Consider the following 18,524-nt stretch of genomic DNA (forward strand, 5'->3'; position numbering starts at 1 on the left):
TTGCACCACTAAATTAATAGATCCTGGTTTAATTGCTCTGGTGACCAGTGTTTTGATGAACATAAAAATCGAATAAAACACGAGTAACGTTGATTAATTGCAGGTGTTTAATTACAAACAGCTCATAGGAACATTAAATATACAGCACAAAAAATATACAATGCATTGGCTTCATACAAATACTCTTAATTAAAAAAAATGGCAATACCACCACAATCACCCACAAGTAACAGAGCGGTTAAACGCACGCCAGCAATGCTTTGGTCTATTCACAGTGGCTACGCTTCTACATGTGTTCACAATCAGGTTATTCAACATTATGTGACCGAGTCTAAAGTGTGCAGTAATGCTTTTATTTTGGTACGAATATAACAGTCAGTTGCTTTAATGGACACAGAGATCATATTCCTCACTTTAGTATTGAATATCGCCACGTTCAGCTCATGTCAGAATTACCAAATACTTCATAAATACATTCAACTTGAAGAATGAAAGATATTTTGGTTTGAACATGTCACAAAAGTCAAGTGAGGGCAGCTCGAGCTTCCAAACTTTATGATTATGATTTGAGCAGCTTTTACTAATCAGATGCTCAATAACGGTAATTCTGGCATGATTGTGCTTTAGGAATCGAGACACTGAGCAGACGTCTATTTTCTTATGTTAATGAAGGGAAAGCCACGAGTTGTGCATTTTGGTGTCTCGCATGAACACTGGATGTTAACGTCAAGATAAGAAATTACGCGTTTAAATGACAATGGAAATGCATTTACCGGATAAACTCCTGGATGCGCCACAGCAAAGTCACGTGACCTTTTCTTTAACAGAGGATGTGATTGGATAACTGGACTAACCAGCGGACCAATCGCATCGCAGCATCTCAAACGAGAGCCATAATGACATAATGAAACTATTGCATTCCCAAACATCAGTAGTTTGTTATTGTGTGTCATCTCTGAGACGCAGGTATATTTATTATGGAGGCTTTCCAAATTAACATTTTATTACTGATTCTTTGCACCACCTTCACCAAAAGGTGAAGATTTGTTTATCTTGATGGAAATGGGGCAAATGTTATTATGCAATACTTTACGGTTGTGAAATGATTCATCGCATCAAAATAAAAGTCTGGTTTACATAATATATGTGTGTGTGCTGTATATAATATAAATACACACACATCAAGTATACGTATATTTAAGAAATGTGATATTTATGTCAAATATTAATGTTTATATATTATAGAAATATATATACAGTGTACAAACAAATATTTCTTAAATATATTCATGCATGTGTGCTTTTATACACAGCACACACACACATATATTATGTAAGCCAGTATTTATTTTGGATGCGATTGATCGTTTCACAGCCCTGCTACGATACTTACGCACAACTTTGGTTGGAAACGGCTAATGACACAAAAGTGCACTTCTGTGAGTTTACAAACAGACTGTGTTCCACATGTGCCTGAAAATAATTGACACAGAGTCCATTAAATGTATTTTTAGGCCACATAAATAATGTAACAAACTTACGAACAGTTTTTTGCATTTTATGCAGAGCACATTTCTGAAATGAGTGCGGCGGTAGACGATCACTAGGCCGGGACAGTGGATCGATTCATCGCGATTCGTGGATCGGTTCCAATATTTTCCGAATACATTGCCATTCTCTCTCGAATTGATTCTGAGCTTAGTGTTTAACAGCAGATGGCGCTCTAGGCTAGTGTTTAACAGCAGATGGCGCTCTAGGCTAGTGTTTAACAGCAGATGGCGCTCTAGGCTAGTGTTTAACAGCAGATGGCGCTCTAGGCTAGTGTTTAACAGCAGATGGCGCTCTAGGCTAGTGTTTAACAGCAGATGGCGCTCTAGGCTAGTGTTTAACAGCAGATGGCGCTTTAGGCTAGTTTTTAACAGCAGATGGCGCTCTAGGCTAGTTTTTAACTAGCTTTGGAAGACCATCCGCTGTTAAAAAATAAGCTCAGAATCGATTCGAGAGAGAATCGCGATGCATTCGTAAAATCTCCAAACCGATCCAGAATCATTTCTCGATTTATAATCCCAGTGTAACGATTACCTAGCTTTACCGTGATAGCTTCCCGCTACGCCTTCCTCAAAACAAAGATGATTTCAGATCTCGGTCGCAGCGATGTCGTCGAACGTGACTTCGTTTCCGCTGCTCTCGTCGTCCTGTTCTCTCGACTCGAGCTCGAGTTTCAGTTCACGTAGCGATCGCTCCAGATCACGGTTTCTCTTGTACATCTGCACGTAGTTCTGCTGCAACTCCTTCTGGTATCGAATCACTTTATCTTTCTCCTCTTCCCAGCTCTTCCTCTCGCTCTCGAACGCTACGTCCCGATCGGCCGCATGCTTGCGTTCGTACGCGAGCTCGGCCTTGAGTCGCTCGATCTGATGCTTGGAGGCTTTCAGATCTTCTTTTTCGTGCGACGTCGACTCCTCCAGACGGCTCATCTTCTCTCTGAGCAGCTCGTTCTCGCTCTTGCGGCGCTGCAGCTCGTTCTCGCACACCTCAAGCTCCAGGGTTCGTGTGTGTGAGGTGGTGTGTGCCTCCTGAAGCTGACTCTGGCACGTCTTCAGCTCCACACACACGTCTCTCAGTTGGCCGCGCACCGACACCAGTTCACCGACTCGCAGAGCCAGGTCCGCCTGAAGGTCTTTCAGCTGCTGCTTCAGCAACGAGATCTCACCGGACTTCTGGCACACCTGAGCGATAAAGCCACAAATCACTTAAAACGTGGATGCAAACATCTTAAACCTGTTCCATGTACATTTTTTCTCTCTACTAAAGAATAAAAATATCATATATTTGCATATATTGAGGAAACACGCCGAGTTCACACACTCGTTTCTCTGAGAAACACTTCTACGGCCGGTTATTTTACTGTGAAATGTGTGTTTCCAGGCTGGAATGTGTGTGTTTTGACGATGCTACACGTGATTCATTGTCCATTGCGCTCGTTCCTGTCGCGCGCGTCAAACTGGCGACCCGCGTGAGCGTCGAGTCTGTGATATGTTGAACTGGACCGCAGTGCCGATCTCCACCACTAGCTGTCATTCTCACACACTGCACCTTTAACTATCGTTTCAAGAGGCTTTAAAGCATTAGTTCCATTCAGAATGACAAATTTCCTGATAATTTACTCTCCCCCACTAAAACGCCTCAAGGTAAAACAACAACATCCGACATCGTTGTTTATTTTTAATTTATTTTTTGGTAAATGCCGTTTGACTCAGTCTTTGCACTTTTGCATTGTAAACACTGGGTCTGTTCTTACGCCTACGTCACGCTTGACCTTTTAACCTGATTACGCAAGACAGCTCGTGCAAGACCAGAATTTGTGGTTTTAAAATGGGAATGGTCAATTTTGATTTCATGGGGACTTTAATGAAGTTAAAAATGAGCCTTTTAAAGTTTAACACCCCCCTAAACTCATCTTTGATCACCAAAATTGCATATTCCTTTAAAAAAAATGTCTTCATGCCTTAAAATATCTTGAATGTAACTCGACACCCTTGGTTCTATGAATATACAAATGAGCCCCGCCTCCACACACTCACTCAGAGATCCACTGGTTGACGATCACACGTTGATCTGATTGGTTACAAGGTCGTTTGTGACGTCAGAAACACCAGCGATTTCAAACGTGTGTCTTTGGTTCACTGAACCAGCTGAGTAACGCAAATCTTGCTTTTTTCTTAAGAATAGTCTCACAATCACAGTCCCTGTCCGATACTTCCTACAGCGCTGTGACCGACTCCTCCTCACCTCCCACTTGCTCTCCTCGAGTCTGGGTCCGAGGTGTGTGTGCTCCCGCTCGTAGGAGTCGCACTGCTCCTCGAGTCTCTGGCGCTCCTGCAGGATCTGCGCCATCTCCTCGTTCTGCTTCTTCTTCTCCTGCTGGAGTGTAAACACCTGGAGCTGCAGGAGCTGATGCTCACGCTGAGCTTTATGGGACGCTTTCTGCATCTTAGCGGCGCACGTCTGTCTGAACTCCTCTATCTCCAGCTCAGTGCGCTTCTGCCTCTCCTCGTACACCTAAACACACACACATATAATTTGTTAGAAGAAATGGTTCTATTTAGAACCAAAAATGGTTCCATCCCCCGCTTCATATATGGAACTCCAAAATGGTTCTATATAGAACCATTTTTTTTGGTAAAAGGTTCTATTGGCCAAGTATGGAACCCCAGGGTTCTATATAGAACCCAGAGGAACCCTTTTTTTAAGTGTATAGAACCTTTTAGGGGTTCCAAATACGTAGCGCTGATAGAACCTTCTAAGGTTCTATATAGAACCTTTTCTTCTAAGAGTGTAGTCTTCAGTTTGAGATCGGATCAGGGTTTGAAATTATCAACTGGTGGGAAACGCTGTCAATCACGAGCGGTTTCTCATTATGTTTACTCCCTTTGCTGGGGAAGTTTGTGTGTAAGTCAAGTCTGTGCAGATTTAGTGCAAACACTCGTGAGTCATCGTGATACGTGACCCTGGAGCACGGGTCGCACGTGTGTATCTGTGGCACTAGCCAACAATACATAAAATGGGTCAAAATTATCAATTTTTCTTTTATGACAAAAATCATTAGGATTCAGCGTTCACACACACCTGACAGATGGCGGATTCGTTCTCATCCAGGTTTTCCCGGAGTCGCTGTAGCTCCTCATCTCTCTCCCTCAGCTTCTCCTCCAGATCCCTCATGATGGTCTCGTAGACCTCGACGGGTGGAGGCGAAGGCCTTCCCGATCCCATATCCGACGGCATCATCTGTCCTCGGCCTCCCAGAGACCCCGAGCTCTTGCTGGACGACGAGCGCCCGCTGTCGGAGTTCGAGTGTGCGTGGGGTTTGCTCGCCTCGCTCTGGTTATACGCCGGGAGGTTCGCTAACGAGTCGCGAGCCGCTTCCGTCATGGTGAAAGACTGGCTGAACAAACCGTTGCGAGCGCCGCTGTACGAGCTGCGCCGCTCCGTCGTCCTGCCGATGTCCTCGTCTTCCGGAGAAAACCTGCTGAGGTTTCCTTGGCTTCCCGAGAGACCGGCGCCGGGTCGCGGAGACAGGAACTGCGCGGCGTTACGGCTCCTGGGAATGACGGGTTTGAAGGCAGTGGGTCTGATTATGGCCTGCTGAGCATTCTGGGAGAAAACAGAGTCAGAAATGACGAGTAACGGGAGCATTAGCATGTAGACTTTCAGTTTCAGTTACAGATTTAAACGTGAAAAACACTTTTTATTTAGTGACAGAAATGCAATATTATCTACATAAGTGGTGGTGTTGAGTGGTGTATAAAGACCTAACATAATGAACCGTTATGTGTTTATTAGCTTAGAATGAGGCGTTTCTCTCTACACACACACACATTTTTCTACGGAGGCCCTGAACGGACAAACTCGTTTCGTCACTATGTTGTTGTTCATGCAAAGATGCTAGCTAAAGTCAGCGAATAAAACACTGACTCAAAGATGGACAAGTCACAATAATATTTGCTGAGTAATTAAACGAACCTAATTTGCTTTAAAAAAGCCTCATTGCTTAAGGCTACTCTCTGCTGTCTCAGATGACGATGACATCACTTCCTGTCGGCCTTTCTGCATTGCACTTCTGTTGGGTGCAATTCACAACCTCACCACTAGATGCCGCTAGAAATCACACACTGCACCTTTAAATAATTTTTTTTTTTTAAAAACTCCAAATTTAACTTTGCAGTCATCAAGTGCTCACTTAATGATTATTAAAAAAAATCAATTGTATTAAATATGGATAAATTAAATGTAATCAAATTTCTAATATTGGGTGATATGATGCAATAAAAGAAAACGCTTTTTAAAAAAAATACACTAACTTAACCTTTAATTTTCAACTATTAACTTAATTTTTAAATTAAATTAAATATTAATAAATGAATCGTAATAAAATTTAGTTGGCTGATATGATGCAGATTTAATTTTTAAAAAATAAATATTTATTTATTTAATTATTTAGCCAACTACTCTGTAGTCATCAAGCGCTAACTTAATAAATATGAAAAATTCAATTGAATAAAATATTGATAAATTAAATGTAATCAAATTCTAATATTGGTTGACATGATGCAGTTTAATTTTTTAAATAAACGCTTTTTATTTTTGGGCTTTATCATGGTACCGATAGGAGAGTATAGAGGGGAACGTGACGTTTTTATTAACCCCTAAACCTCTCCCTTTCTTTTTCTTTTTTTCCATGTGAAAATTCTGATATTTAATGAAAAATTACAAAAAAATGTGTTTGCAAAAAAAAAACAAAAACGATACGAATCCTTCAAAATAAGACTAGAAACACGCAATAAGAAATATTTACAAAAATTCTTTGACTGAACTACCCACCCGTTCCAACTGTCCCGACACAGGAACCAGTTTCGGAGGCCCGTCCGCACCAGCCATTCCCACATCCAAACGGTTCTCATTCCAGTCCCGTATCAAGTCCTCATGGGAGTACGAGCGATTCCCGAAGCCCTTCGCCCTGCAGGCGATTCCTCTCCTCTTGCTGGACGGGGTCCGACTGCCGGCCTGTGACGCGTCGGATAACAGGCGTCCCGATCCCGGCGTTCCCTTGCGGAAGTTGGTACTGACCTCTATATTGTCCCGGTCGGGATAAGTGACGTGATTGGGCTTCATGGTGCTGACGGCTCCCATCGCTCCCATCAGGCCTGGTCCTGTGTGGTCAGTGGACACGGGAAGAGACTGGATCAGCGCCATGGCTGACGACCCGGGAGCTCAGAAAACCTGCAGACACACCAAACAACATGTTCAGATATCAACAGACATCATTTTCACATGGGATTAATCTAGTTTGATCTGCCTTAACAGTTTCTAATCACTAAAGCTGATTAAACCACTCCTACCGTTCATAACATCAACGTTCCCGTTTGCTTAGGAGAAACGCTGTTTAATTTCTGTGCTTCAGAACGGCTCAATGAATGACTTTTCAAACTGGTTAAACGTGTTTTAAAGGAGCTAGTCTGGCCATCCCAAACTGGGGTCATGAGTCGAGTCTGACCGTGTCGGGCCGTTCAAACCGATTATAATTCCTTTCATGGAGCAGAAATTTCATATTCAACCCGTTAAATTTTATAAGTTGGTATTTCCTCCTTAAAACTGCAGTGAATCAAAGACAGTCTCAAAAACACGCTTTGAAATCGCTGGTGTTTCTGACGTCACAAACCACCTTGTAACCAATCAGATCAACGTGTGATCGTTGAGTGAGTGGAGGCGGGGCTCATTTGCATATTCATAGAACCGCACATACTAAATGAGGCAAGGGTGTCGAGTTACATTCAAGATTTTTTTTTCAAGGAAAATGTTTCAATATATAATTTTGGTGCGCAAAGATGAGTTATAAGGGATACAATTATTTGATTTTTTTATTATAATGTAAATTATTGTGAATCATTCGTCATAAAAATAGAAACATGACTAAATTACAGCGATCTCCTACATTTAAAAAGTGTCTCAACAACATGCTTCCACAAGCATTAAAAAACGAATTAATTCTTCCACTTATGGTAAGCGCGGTAATTTTCCAGTCCCTTCGCCGTCTCTGTTCCTCAGTGGTGGAATCAGATTTAAACAGCTCAACTAACCACAACCATAAACAAACACTCGCTATAATCGAGTCTGGTGCACTGTGAATAATTGCATGTGTTCCTGATTTGTAAGTGACTTTGAATAAATGTAAATCTGAAGCACTGACTGCAAACCATGAACTGGGTCAGTCGTCGTGCATCACACGCTTTATCACAGATACACATCTCGTCCTAAAACACACGGCGCGGATTACAACATTATGGAGTCGTATTCACTCTGAAACTGCAGAAAACACAGTGACTTGAGTGTAAAGCACTCCTACTTTCCTCTGACAAATCTGACATTTTCTCCAAGACAACAATGAGACTAAATGGAGAACAAAGAGGTTATTGCTTGAAGTCACATGCGCTTGCATTTGCCTTTTCCACACTGAAGTTCATCACAATACAGAAGTACAGCAAGCTGTGAATGTTGTTGACCTGTTTTGTGATGTATACCTAGAGATGAACCTGTTTCATCATTGCTCTGAGCTTCTCCACATTAGTTTAATAGCTCTAAACACTCCGGTTCACTCAGAACTGTGTTTTTACGGTTAAAAAAAGTCAGTCGAGGGAAAAAAAAACAAGGTCTCGAGACGAAAGTTGGACGTATTTTAACATTTCTATAACGCTGCGTCACCAGAACGTTATTTCTCCTGAGGAATATTAGGAGAAACATCTCGAGAGAAGGCGATACTTTACTTTACTTAAACATTGAGTCTCTTTAGCGAGAGAATGATTGGACGAAGGTTGCATCAAACAGACACAGTTCACACACACACACACACACACGTTTCTTCTTAAATCACATACCTGATGTTAAATCCTGCATGTCGCTCGGTTCTGTGACACTGATACTGATGTGTGTGTCCATCAGTCCGCTTCACTTTCTCTCTAGCTTCAGTCAGTGTGTGTGTGTGTGTGTGTGTGTGTGTGTGTGTGTCCGAGGGAAACTCATTTCTCCGCTGCACGTGTGTAATGAAGCTCTCTCTCTCCTTCTCTGTCCTTCAGTGTCTTGACTCTTTTCTTGGTTACATCATGTACTCGTGTGTGTGTGTGTGTGTGTGTGTGTCATGTTGGGAAAAGTTACTTTGAAAAGTAATGCATTACAATATTGCATTACTCCCTAAAAAAGTAACTAATTGTGTTGCTTAGTTACTTTTGCGTTTTTTTTTAATCAAAAAAGTTTTATTTTTGGGCAAATGTAAAACCCTTTCAAAACAAAATTGAAATAATAACGCTGAAGGAAATGCAAATTGACGTGTAGAAATTTTAACACTTCGCCAATAAAACGAAATATCTAAAGTCATTTTTGCTTATGGTTTAACTGAATTATCGAAGATCAGCAGCAAGTGCATTGGTCAATAAAGTGAGATTAAATGCAAAGAAATATTTGTTTTATTTAACATATTTAATTATTTGAGGTTTACGTATTGTGCTGATTTTACATTTCAATGATTTTATTCATTTTGAAGAATACTGGATCTTTTTTGTGCAAGAGAGATTAGTAAATGCACGCTCGCATTTAGTCTAGAACGACAATATGTCATGTTCATGTTCACACACACACAACGTCTCTGCATTTATTTTTCTCAACATGAGCATAGGAGGGCTGTCAGTCAATAAATTGTGTTACTTATTTGAAAAAGTATCTTAGTATTTTACTGTAAATTTAAAAGTAATGCATTACTGTACTAGTTACTTGAAAAAAGTAATCAGATTACATAACTCAGGTTACATGTGACACACAACTCTGATTGTGGGAATTATTCCATGATTAAGTAATACTGACAACGCTAGTCCGTACAGAATGAGACAAAACCAAGCATTAAAGAAAGTCAAGATGTGTTCAAGAAGAAAGTCATTTTTTGTCTCTTTGAAGAAGCAGGATTATTCTCATGTAGTGATGCACGATATATCGGCCAACATATCGGTATCGGCCGATATATGTTCATTTTGAATGTTATCGTTATCGGCCTGGTAAGAAAATGTGGCGGATATATTAAAGCCGATAAATAATGTATTATTCCCTTCAGCTGAGACACTTGTTGAGAACTGTTTATGTTTTTGAATTTCTTGAAATATGATTGAAATCTCTTCAAAAAATGAAAATCTGGTTCGGGACAACATGTGCAACGCAAATCTGTCATATCGGCTGAGAACATCATTATAATTGTGCGCTTGAGACATGGATTTAATTGTGAGACTTTTGTTTTTGTAATCAGGCTTTCAAAATTAGATAAAAAATTTGGATTTAAGTTTATCAGCCGATATATCGGTTATCGGCTTTCAAATATAAAGAATTATCGGTATCGGCCAAAATTTTCATATCGGTGCATCCCTATTCTCATGGTTTCTCGTCCTGGAAATGAATCAAATCCTAAAATACCATAGTAGGCATTTTTATAATGAAGCTATATTTGTCAAAATATAAAACATTTCATATGGTAGAAATTGTAAATAAAAATTCTTTTAAAGATGTTTAAGTGTGAAAACGTCTCTCTAGCCTGTTTTAAAAGACACTTAATATTCAGTAATATTGTAGATTTGACTGCACGGACTCCTTCAGGCGCTGTCTACACCACACTGCGTTCATCTGAACACCTTTTAAGCGTTTTGGCTGTTCATTTACACACACAAAAACGTGTTTCGGGTGCATGAACATCATTACGTCTTCAGTCTACAGTGTTTAATCTAATGGCCTGACAGCAGAATAACAGCGTTTTTATTCGTTTTTGCGGATCCGTGTGCATGGGGATCGTTTTGGAAACGTCTCAGTTTTAAGCGTATCGTTGCGGTGTTAACGTACCCTCAGATGAGAATGAATTGAGCTGAATAATGACACTATTGTCTCCGTTAAGCCGTTTAATTGTTTCATTTTGCAACATTTAATTGTTATTTTCCTATTTTATTTCTGTGAACCTGCTTTGAAACTATCTGTACTGTAGCTGACTAACGATGCAACTAAACACACACAAGTGCAACAAGGCTTCATTAGCATTAAAACTACAAACGTGTGTTTCTGAGCGCCTCCAGATGTGCATTTACTCCAGGATGTAATGTGAACAGTTCATAGAAGAGCTCATTTTGCATCTTTATGTGATGTAAACACACATCAGGTGATCCCAAAACCAGCCAATTAAGAGCAATTAGTTTATTAGATAAGTCATTTGCGTTCAAACCAGTGTGAGCAACACTAACTGTAAACCGAGAACGACAGTGACAAATGAAGCCGTAAATACAAACGCATTAAATTCATCATCACACTTCCAGAGGAAAGTTTTGAATGAGTGTGATGTGCTGGTGTATATATATAGCCTTGTGTAAGTAGGCTACAGCGTGCTGTGTGTCTCTCTCAGGTCCTGTAAGTGGGTCACTGGACACAGTTAAACTGGTTCTGCCGGCGCAGCGAAGCGACCAGAGAACAGAACCACACGAGACAAGAAAATATATTCATGATCAGACCTGAAACACACACACCTTTAGTCAACATTTATCCACACACTGATCAAGACAGCAAAAAAAACATAATGAATATTGTGCATGTCCTCGGTTCATTTTTTGATGGTCATTAAATGCTTTGCTGAGGTGAAATGAGACATTACGCACATTAAAAGCTGTTTTATTGACATATTTCCGTGGTTGAAACACTGATTGTCTTCAGGAAGTTGTTCTCTATCTTTTAAAGTTCGTTTGTTTGGTGCGGTAACTAGTAGTAAAGAGCAGGAGATGATCCGCTCACGATTCGGCTGCAATCCACATTTAATTTCAGACGTAAATGTATTCATTGCCGAAATGTTGTTGCATCACTAGTGAAAAGAAGGCATTGGTTTGATTGCATGAACTTTTTGTGTATATAAGAACAATTTTTTTATAATTTGCTAACAAGCATGTCATTGTTTCTGCCTTAAATTAATACATTTTTAGCTAACTGTGATTTCTGAAATACATATCACTCACAGATCACTCTAATGCATTTTCCGTAAACAATACGTATTGTGAAGAGCGCTATAAAAATAAATGTGAATTGAATTAGCTAAAATCAATGTGTAATTAAATGCAATGACCGTAATGTTAAGGAGAATTTGAATGTAATATTTGTTTTGTAGGCTTGAATATTGACCAGATCCTGAACCGGTGAATCTGAAGGAGTATTTGAGGCCTCGGCCCAGTTTGAGCTTGTGTTTCTGTGCCGGGACACGAGATCCGGACAGACCCGGTGCCGGCCGTGCCAAGCTCTCACTGGGAACACTGGCAACAACAGACCTACTTTACACAGCCAAAAACACTGGGGTTTAACCCACGAGAGGCCTGCACTGATGATGTTAGTCCCCATGAGATCAAAAATGATTGTTTATTCGAAATGATTTATAGGTGCATAGATCATTATTGTGTTCATAATGTTGAATCTGAATCAGTGCCTTTTGCAGCTTCTCGGATGATGTGGGCGGGGCTTTAACCTGTCACTCACAACCATCTATTCAATTCCCCACAGACACAATCAAGCCCCGCCCACATGTGTTCTTGTTCCTGAAGCGTTTCCCTCGATATACGACATAATAGAGGAGAAAGGAAGACTTTAATTCACCTCATAAAGTCTAATTTACTCCCTATTATGTTTTGTTTAAACTAATAAGTCATGCATCTCTTTGCTGTCCATACAACAACAGTTCAAATTGTCTGCAAAGCTCTAAAAGATCCTACAAAGTAGCATAACAATGCATAAGTCTGTGCACCAAAATAATAATATAATTATCCGTGATGACTTGATTTTAAATATAATGCATACGCTTGTTTCATTTTATCGTGATGTTTCATGATTTTTAACTCCAGGACTTCATATAATCGGCTGGACTTCTGCTTATGTTTTTAAACAGTAAATAATCTCCAATCTGCGAGCGCTAACTTCCTCTGCGCTAACGACGGCTCTATGAATAGCGAGTGTATTAATAGCGTTTACAGAGAACTATGGGTTATGGGAAGCCACGCCTGATTTGTGTTCAGATCAAATGCGATCTAATTATATTAATGTATTACAGAACAAACTCGATGAAAGAGGAGAATCTCACGAAGCCTCTCCTGAGTGAAGCGAAGCCTATTTTAGGACCATTAGCGTGTTTGGTTTGTTCGCTGTGATTAGATTGATTGAGATGTGGGGGTGGAATGGAGCTTGTAAGGGTCATTTTCTCTCATTTTTCTTTTTGTCACACACACACACACACAGATTATTATTTCCTGAGAAACCTTGAGACGCTCTCAGAAGACCAATAACGAGAACATCAACAAGTGGCTGCACAGGAAATGAGGTCATCAAACTGTGTGTGTGAGTGTGAGAGTGTGTTTGTATGCACATGTGTGTGTTTCAGAGAGAGAGAGGGTGTGTGCGTGTGTGTGTGTTTACAGACTGGAGGAACACCAGATGTGTGTTAGACCATCATGAGCTTCAGCCACACAGAATAACTTATAGAGTTTCACTGTCCGCAACCGTAAACGCCTACAAACCTGAAACACTGGAACATGAAGCTCAATAATGAGAATAAAGCCTCTGGTCCTGATTGGCTGAACAGCGTCTCTTAGCTCCGCCCTCAAACACTAGTGTATCTGAGACTGGAAGAGTTCGGCTCGTGTTGTTCATGTTTTCTGAGATCGATACGGTGAAACCCACGCCATCGTCACTGTTCGTATCACTGTGATCAAGAGCTGAGAGTCAGATATGATAATGAGCGTTCGCTTTCTGACCAATCAGAGCAGAGCAGCTCTCAGAGAGGCGGGGCTTAGAGTGACTGAGAGGAAAGAATTTCCTGAGCAATAAGGACATGCTGTTCGCTTGCAGTTTTTCTGACAGGTGCGCTGGTTTGTTATTATGAATCAGATCTCGGGGCCGGTTGTGTGTGACGTGTGTGTGCAGAGCTGTTCCGTATAACTGAGTCCGTTCAGCTCTGAAAGGCAAGAAGTGTGTGTGAATGTGTCCCGTTACGATGCAGACTCTCCTTGTTTAACAGGGTCTTAATGAGAAGCAGAAGGTCACACCCAGATCGCCCGGATTAGGAGAGAGAGCGATTATGGCAGAGCGGATATCTCGGATGAATACAGTAAACACCAGTAATCAACACGGAGACGGCGTCCACTAATGTCTGTGCCTCACGTATGTTTGACTCAAACGTATTGTGACTGAACGACATGCACGTGACAACATTGTTTATCGTGGAATTTGGAATGCAAACGTCAATATATATATAAATACAAAGTGACCAAAGAACGTTAATTTACTATATTCACTTATTAAGAGTAGGCGGTGTGCGCTGCACAATATTCACAATGAGGAGAATTATAATTACTTAATTTAAAAATAAGTAGAAATAATGCAAGATTGGTCACGTCAGAGGTCGCTCGTTATGCGTCGGGTCAGAGGTCACTCGTCATGTGTTGGGTCAGAGGTCACTCACCATGCGTCGGGTCATAGGTCACTTGTCATGCGCTGGCTCAGAGGTCACTCGTCATATGTTGGGTCAGAGGTCACTCGTCATGCGTCGGGCAGAGGTCACTCATCATGCGCCGGCTCAGAGGTCAATCGCCATATATCAGGTCTTAGGTCACTCATCATGCATTGGGTCATAGGTCACTCGTCATGCACCGGCTCAGAGGTCAATCGTCATATATCAGGTCTTAGGTCACTCATCATCCATCGGGTCATAGGTCACTCATCATGCATTGGGTCAGAGGTCACTCGTCATGCACCGGCTCAGAGGTCACTAGTCATACGTCGGGTCAGAGGTCACTCATCATGCGTCGGGTCAGAGGTCACTCGTCATGCGTCGGATTATAGGTCACTCGTCATGCGTCAGGTCAGAGGTCACTCGTCATGCGTCGGATTAGAGGTCACTCGTCATTAGTCAGGTCAGAGGTCACTCGCCGTGAGTTAGGTCAGAGGTCACTCGTAATGCTTCTCGTTAGAGATCATGCATCGTATCAAAGGTCACTCGTCATGCGTAAGGTCAGAGGTCACTCGTCATGCATCGGATTAGAGGTCACTCGTCATTAGTCAGGTCAGAGGTCACTCGCCGTGAGTCAGGTCAGAGGTCACTCGTAATGCTTCTCATTAGAGATCATGCATCGGATCAAAGGTCACTCGTCATGCATCGGATTAGAGGTCACTCGTAATTAGTCAGGTCAGAGGTCACTCGTCATGCGTCGGGTCAGAGGTCACTCGTCATGCATCAGATTAGAGGTCATTAGTCAGGTCAGAGGTCACTCGTCGTGAGTCAGGTCAGAGGTCACTCGTCGTGAGTCAGGTCAGAAGTCACTCGTAATGCTTCTCGTTAGAGATCATGCATCGGATCAAAGGTCACTCGTCATGCGTCAGGTCAGAGGTCATGCATCAGGTCAGAGGTCACTCGTCGTGAGTCAGGTCAGAGGTCACTCGTAATGCTTCTCGTTAGAGATCATGCATCAGATCAAAGGTCACTCGTCATGCGTCGGGTCAGAGGTCACTCTTTCAATGAACTAGACTCCTGTATGGCCGTTACCGGAAGCCAGTGATTATAGTTTATAAAGTTATTTAGATGGATATTTGTCTTGGCTTCAGAAGGCCTTATAACCCCTGCAGGCGTATGGATTACTGTTGTGATGATGGATTCAAAATCTCACGCTCCATTCACTGACATTATAACGCTGGCAAGAGCCAGGATATAACTTTAATATAACTATAAGATTTTTAATATAACTCTGATTGTGTTTTGCTGAAATAAGTCATAAACACAAGGATGGTTAGAGGGTGAGTCAATAAAGGCATATTTTTCATTTTCGGGACTAAACTATTCCTCTAAGTCATGTCCCCTATGGAGAAAATGTTCCTGGATTTCATGCATTACAACCGATACTTTCTGAATGCATTTGAATGAACAAAGAAACTCTTTATGATTACAGATAGTGTAGTTGCAACTTATCCCAGCCAGACCTGGGCCATTTGACGTCCATTGATTAAACCACACTGACCATTCGTAAAAAAAGAAAATAATAATAATAATAATGAAATACTGCAGTATTTATTATAAATTATTTAGAAGATGCACATCATTTTAAATTAATGAGCCTCATAATAATTAATAATAAAAAACAATCAAAATAATTCTCTTCTCTGATGACGTGTTTACTGGCAAGAGGGCGGGGCAAACCTGTCACTCACATAAGATCCACCAATAACAAACCACAACCATACGATCAATTGCGTTCCCTCTGTGTGTGTGTGTGTGTGTGTGTCAAGGTTTAAAATCTCCTGTTCTATCTATAGTATTTGATCGATTGACCAAAAGAACATCAGAGGTTAATCGAAACTTCATCTGACAGCTGGAGTCAACAGTGCCGAGTTAAACGCTAAACTAACGAAGAAGGAAGTTTGTGCTGTTTATTGTAAACAGACAGAGCTCACATGTTAAGACCTCTATTATAATCACTGAACTTATCAGTTATGATACGAATAATAATAGTGAGTGACTGATAATACAGATGAAGGGCATTTTAAAAGATATTTCCTCACCCAAATAACTTTTCTGTGTCGTAAACCGAAGAAACATTCACGCTTTCAAAACAACCTGAGGAGGAAAAACCTGCTTCAATGTCAATACGAGACGCTCGCGCAGTTCATAACTCATCTCATCTGTATAAACATGATCATAAAGTAGGTCATCTGATTATTGAACAGAAGAATCGCCTGTACTCACCATACTGTATCTCACGCGGGGTTTCTTACTGTCCCGGTTTAATATCGTTCACTTTCTGCGCTTGTTCAGCTGTGGCTGAAGTTCCCGATGCGCGTCCCCGATCGCCACTCCCCCTTCTACTGTCCGAGCGTTACAGTTGCCTCGTGAATATTAATGACACCCTGTGGCGCTCGGCTTCACTGATTGGCTAAGAGCCTGGCGCTGGTGGGCGGGTGCTACTGAGATAGCGAATTAACTCTGTAGAAGGGGGTTGGTACAATTAATATTCATAACGTTTCATGTTTAGACTGTCCATGACGTTTATCAAAACGTCAGCGCGACCTAATTAATATTCATAAGCTAACCTTCGCTATAGTAGTGTGTACAAAGAGGAATTTACGCTTTTTGTCCTTTATCACAGACATTTACACAATCACAGTCACACTCACTTTCTCATACGCATACACACACACTCTCTCTCGCACAATCACACACACTTCCATATATCTTACATTGTAAATACCTCAAACACAACAAGGACCGCATCACTAACATTTTTTTTTCATTTGTTTGTTCATTTTTAATGAATGTAATAGTTGAAATGATGAAATAAGGATTCAGACTATAGACATAGGCCTCTTCCCTCGAATGTGAATCATTTTTCCAGGTTTCCCTTGTTCATAGAAAACCTGGGATTTACATGTAAGCCAATTAGCAGCCGCTCTGACAGAGGGACGCGCGGAAGCCATTGATAATACTGTTAAATCATATTAAAAGCAACGAGAAAAGTTGATAATTGAACTCTTCATCATTTCCCGAAGCCTCTTCAGCCGATCTGGACGTCGGGTCTCAGGGTCTCAGGCGCAGGAAACCAGTGTCTGGATATTTATGAGCGTCTCAGACATGCAGGACTGGTCTAACAAGAACTGATCGCCATCTGATGACGGAGATTCCAGGCGTTCCTGAGCTATGTAGATCACACACACACACACACACACACTTCTGTAAACCTCTATCACACACACTTCTATAAATTGAGTTCAGTTTTTTTTTTTTTTTACTGGTCGTCAGTGTATGAATGTAAGCATGAGGACCCACTCACCTCTTTATCAGTGGAGTTGTGTGTGTGTGTGTGTTGAGCTTCGATCTCGGCTGAACATGCGGACACACACACACACACGGATCAGACAGAGCAGAGTTCAGGAATGACGGGGGCAACCAGAGGCATTGTTCATTGTTATTCCCACCGCAATTAGTCTTCCACAGTTCCAACGGACTTCAGTGTGTGTGTGTGTGTGTGTGTGTGTGTGTTGGGAATAGAGGTATGTTGTTATATTATGGATGCATACACTACCAGTCAAAGGTTTTGGATCGGTAAGTTTTGTAATGTTTTAAAAGAAGTCTCTCCTGTAACACTTCCTCATTAGAGAGAAACACAGGTGTGTGTGTGTGTGTGTGTGTGTGTGTGTGTGTGTGTGTGTACAAAAGTCAGCTCACAGCCTCACACACACTTTCATGACTTCCCTAGCAAAGTTTCAAACAATGGTGCATCTTCCTTGTTTCTGTGTTTGTGTTGCCTGCTTATTTGTGTTGTTTCTCACTGTATTTTTTCTACATTCTTAAAAATGACATCTTGCTTTAGTAAAGTTAATTAGCAATTTCCTGAATAAAGTTCTAACATCATTGAAGATTATGCACTGATTCCGAGGCTTTTCACTTCCATTAATCATCCATATTCCTGAATCCTGATCTGTGTTACATTGGAGAAATGTTCTTGATTTCCATTATACAATTACAGAAAACATCTCGTGTTTATTGAGAAAGTGATATTTAAAGAGATTAATCTACAGAAGGTGAATCTGCAACTGTTACGGGAATGTTCTCTGACACAAGTAACATTTAAAAATGTGACAAACTTCCAACTGAAACATTTCAGAACAAACGGCGGGAGATTCTCCATCACTTCTTCTTATACTGTGTTTTGCGTTCGGAGAGATCGGGTGAGTAAACGAGTAAATGTTTCATTTTGGGTGAACTTAAACTAGTATATAGTATACTTTTGAAATTGAGGTGTTCAGTTACACAGAGGGCTATTGTGCCATCTGGCGGTCATCATTAAAATCATCTGGGCGTTTTTTGTTTTTAATTTATTTATTTATTTTTTTTTTTTACATTTGGTGTAGCCAGTCAGTGTTTTGTGATATTG

At 41.0% G+C, this 18,524-nt stretch overlaps 2 protein-coding genes across 5 annotated transcripts in view; one reads left to right on the plus strand and one right to left on the minus strand.

Moving 5' to 3' along the window:
* Positions 1-18,011, plus strand: part of pdzd7b (PDZ domain containing 7b) — a 33,112-nt gene extending 15,101 nt beyond the window's left edge. For 2 of the 3 annotated variants that reach the window (XM_039651218.2, XM_039651228.2), the window contains exon 17: positions 11,729-12,418. The gene's annotated coding sequence lies outside the window, so the exon portion shown is untranslated. Of the gene's footprint in view, positions 1-11,728; positions 12,419-17,139 lie in introns of those variants that run through there. The other variant, XM_039651221.2, reaches the window with a different exon arrangement.
* lzts2b (leucine zipper, putative tumor suppressor 2b) lies at positions 90-16,453 on the minus strand. 2 transcript variants are annotated; one of them, XM_039651239.2, is made up of 5 exons: positions 16,340-16,453; positions 6,382-6,780; positions 4,630-5,154; positions 3,793-4,062; positions 90-2,729 (listed from the first exon to the last, which is right to left on the minus strand). In XM_039651239.2, exons 2-5 carry the CDS (start codon positions 6,751-6,753, stop codon positions 2,136-2,138), a joined length of 1,761 nt encoding a protein of 586 aa, XP_039507173.2. In that variant the 5' UTR covers positions 6,754-6,780; positions 16,340-16,453; the 3' UTR covers positions 90-2,135. The 2 variants fall into 2 exon arrangements, with proteins under 2 accessions (XP_039507173.2, XP_088978568.1); XM_089122442.1 differs by lacking the exon at positions 16,340-16,453 and adding an exon at positions 8,433-8,571.
* Positions 18,012-18,524: the final 513 nt, after the last annotated feature.

The sequence above is a fragment of the Pimephales promelas genome, chromosome 17, assembly GCF_988280905.1.
Source record: "Pimephales promelas chromosome 17, fPimPro1.hap1.1, whole genome shotgun sequence".
NCBI lineage: Eukaryota > Metazoa > Chordata > Actinopteri > Cypriniformes > Leuciscidae > Pimephales > Pimephales promelas.

What these genes read in the sequence shown, in the direction of transcription:
- lzts2b (XM_039651239.2), bottom strand. Translation starts at nt 6,753, where the DNA reads ATGGCGCTGATCCAGTCTCTTCCCGTGTCCACTGACCACACAGGACCA. An exon ending in ACGAATCCGCCATCTGTCAG is followed by an intron (nt 4,063 to 4,629) that starts GTGTGTGTGAAC and finishes GTGTGTGTTTAG; the next exon opens with GTGTACGAGGAGAGGCAGAA. An exon ending in TCGAGGAGAGCAAGTGGGAG is followed by an intron (nt 2,730 to 3,792) that starts GTGAGGAGGAGT and finishes TTTATCGCTCAG; the next exon opens with GTGTGCCAGAAGTCCGGTGA.